This window comes from Branchiostoma belcheri, unplaced genomic scaffold, assembly GCF_001625305.1.
Source record: "Branchiostoma belcheri isolate BF01 breed outbred unplaced genomic scaffold, Haploidv18h27 scaffold265, whole genome shotgun sequence".
Classification (NCBI taxonomy): Eukaryota; Metazoa; Chordata; class Leptocardii; order Amphioxiformes; family Branchiostomatidae; genus Branchiostoma; species Branchiostoma belcheri.
The window spans coordinates 170,660-173,148 of NW_017803871.1; the positions used below are offsets into that span (position 1 = coordinate 170,660).

The following is a 2,489-nucleotide window of genomic DNA, read 5'->3' on the forward strand; positions in this document are numbered from 1 at the left end:
ACACACACACACACACACACACACACACACACGAACGCCTCTGAAAACATAACCTTCTTGACGAAGGTACATGTATTAAGCAGTGATATGCATGCATACATAATGTGTGGTCGCTGTTTTTTTTTGTCTCCCAAAGAACTGTGTGTGTGTGTGTGTGTGTGTGTGTGTGTGTGTGTCGTATAGTCGTATACATGTAGGTGTGTGTTAATTGTATGTGTGCGCTCACATTTGTGTGTGCTTTTCAACAGTGATGACGCAGATTGTCAAGGCTGGCATTTTAGTTGAGGTCAGGAGAACTTAATGCATGAAAGATGTGCCCTTGTTTAGCAAGCATGGCCTCATTACCTCATGCTAATTTACACAATTTATCTCACATTCTGTACTTTACTAAAATCACGATAATCCATTATTCCGTTCTCTGTTTCGAAGTTTGCATCTGAAACGTACCTTCAAGCCCGCTAGAGGGCTTGCACGTACGCTAGAGGGCTGAAAATTGCATGCATGTCAATCTGTCCCGAATACAACAGCTATCTACCACCTAAACTTGTTGACCAGGCTCCTGGCGACCCCAAAAGCAACTTCATCCATCGGCCAAGACCTAACTACATACCGGATGAAATGAGAATCCATCCATACCTTCTTGAATTATGCTACTAAGCCACTAACACCCTTACACTACTACAAATGCTCAAAAAACATAAACTTCTGTGTAGATTCCGTAGTCTTAAACACGATTGGACTATGTGAATGTATATTATGTGATATAAATGTCTTACATGGTATGTGATGTTAAGATAACTTATTGCCTGTAAAGTTATCAAAATTGGGAAAAATTGCCTGTACCATTTTTTATGTCCCGGACCCAGCTTGTTGTATAGTGCCTGAAGACTAAGGAGACACGAGATTTGTTAAAAAACTTTTCTGTTGTACAGACAGAACAATCTGCTTTATCATATAAAGTATTCTATCCATAGGGTTAGAAAGGTTTTAAAAAAATTAAAGTGATCTCGAACCAGTTTAGCGCAAATAAAGTCAATGAACAGTTGAGCGAGTCTTCCACTGGCGACTTGTACCGGGGAGATTGTTGTTGTTAAACCCAAATGTTGGTCTTTAAAAGATGGTAGACTATTTTGGATCTAGTCTACACTTCGGTAACGGCGCCCTGTTTATTCTGTGCAGCGGCATACGTTCTTCGGTAACACCTAGAAATTGCAAGAATTTTTTTAATAACTACTGTTGCTAGAAAACTTATAAATGTCGATTCCATTCAGCTGTCCTTTATTGAAAGATGCCATTCCGAGCTTTACGTCAGGAATGAATAACAAGAATGTTCTAATAACTGTTTGTAACTGTTCATTTTACAGAACCATCGGATGATGGTAGACAGCGACAGATTCAGACAAAGGGTTGCGAGCTATGACAGTTATTAAAAACGTAATGGAAAGATCAGCCGATGAATAGCTTCGACGTCATAGGGAGTTCCCTCGATACACAAAGGCTGTTTTCAGCAACATTTTTCTCGATATCACATTCTAACGCCTAAATAAATGTCATTTTCCAGTACATGTCATTGAGTGAGCCTTCTGTCTCTGTTCAGCTAACCAGAAAAGAGAACACTTCCCCTGGCTAAGCGACGTGTTTCCGTGCTATCTCCTCCTGTACCTGACGCTATCATCCATGGCCAACCCTGTCATCTACAGCTTCCGGCTGCCAGAGTTCTGTCGAGCCTGCAGGGAGCTGTGCGGATGGCGGACCAACGCTAACCCACCGGCGGTACCGGCACGGCGGCAGGACGACGTGGAGATGATCGCTATCACCGGTCCCGGGCGAGGTGCACCGGCCTCGGAATTGACGCCAGCTCAAACCTCTTCAGATGGCCTCATTCACCAGTCGACGATGCTTTCCCACCAAACACCAAAGCAGACAACACAGGCCGACATGATCCCCGGACCAGCGCCTCGTACAGGACACCGTGGCCGTGAGACAACTGCAGGGAGACCGTTCCGGCTAACAGTGAGGGTAGAGGTGCACGATGAACCACCACCATGTCCGGACGAAGAGGACGTCCCTACAATAACTTTGGACACCGACGACGCAACAGCCGGCCACACTTTGGACCAGCCACCTCCGCGTACGAAGATCGCTTGGGAGTAAGATACAAGCCAGTGCATCAAAGGCCGACCCTGACAAAGAGACACAGGAAAAGGATACATGTGTTAAAACTACATTATCAACGAAACGAAACAAGACTGTTAGATGTGGAGAAACCAGGAACAGTACTACCCAAGGACAATTGTGCTCATTCAAGTAATTTATACTGACGTACATTTCCATCTGAAATAGGGACAACGGACAATTTAGACGAGCATGATTAAGGGATAAGGAGCAAGATCAGCGTATCATCGACTATCCACAAGGACAGAGGTAGGCTTTTTTTTCTATCAGATATTGTTGTATTATCAGATATTGTTGAATGACGACCTTATCAA

The 2,489-nt window shown here is 43.9% G+C and overlaps 1 protein-coding gene across 1 annotated transcript in view; it reads left to right on the forward strand.

The window, feature by feature from the left end:
- Positions 1 to 2,154, forward strand: part of LOC109472073 — a 6,731-nt gene extending 4,577 nt beyond the window's left edge. Inside the window, exon 3 of the mRNA XM_019771647.1 lies at positions 1,580 to 2,154. Coding sequence (XP_019627206.1) covers positions 1,580 to 2,154 — 575 coding nt within the window. The remainder of the gene's footprint in view (positions 1 to 1,579) is intronic.
- The last annotated feature ends 335 nt before the right edge of the window (positions 2,155 to 2,489 follow it).